The following is a 291-nucleotide window of genomic DNA, read 5'->3' as shown; positions in this document are numbered from 1 at the left end:
CCCCCTGCCACAAGCGTCCGATCTGTCCTACGGGCTGCAAAGCTGCGGACTTTTCCCCGTTTTGAGCAAACGCAATGAAGGTACTTCTCAAAGCATGGTCCCCAGCTCGCACCCCTACGTGTCAGGTATGGAAGTGTGGCTAGACGCCCCCCGGTCCTGTCGCATGGAAGAGCCGGAGAGCCAGCAGGCCACTTCGTGTTCCTTCGCTCCCAGCATTAAGGAGGAGAGCTCCTACTGCCTCTATGACTCAGAGAAATGCCCCAAGGGCTCGGCTGGCACAGACCTCCGTCC

The 291-nt window shown here is 59.5% G+C and overlaps 1 protein-coding gene across 1 annotated transcript in view; it reads left to right on the top strand.

Annotated features, from left to right (window-relative positions):
- Positions 1–291, top strand: part of LOC104278647 (homeobox protein Hox-A10-like) — a 2,520-nt gene that overhangs the window by 213 nt on the left and 2,016 nt on the right. The window contains exon 2 of the mRNA XM_009875675.1: positions 3–287. Coding sequence (XP_009873977.1) covers positions 3–287 — 285 coding nt within the window. The remainder of the gene's footprint in view (positions 1–2; positions 288–291) is intronic.

Source organism: Apaloderma vittatum, unplaced genomic scaffold, assembly GCF_000703405.1.
Source record: "Apaloderma vittatum isolate BGI_N311 unplaced genomic scaffold, ASM70340v1 scaffold28698, whole genome shotgun sequence".
Taxonomy (NCBI): Eukaryota; Metazoa; Chordata; class Aves; order Trogoniformes; family Trogonidae; genus Apaloderma; species Apaloderma vittatum.
Note: the sequence above shows the minus strand (reverse complement) of the source record. Positions and strands in the feature narration are given on the sequence as shown.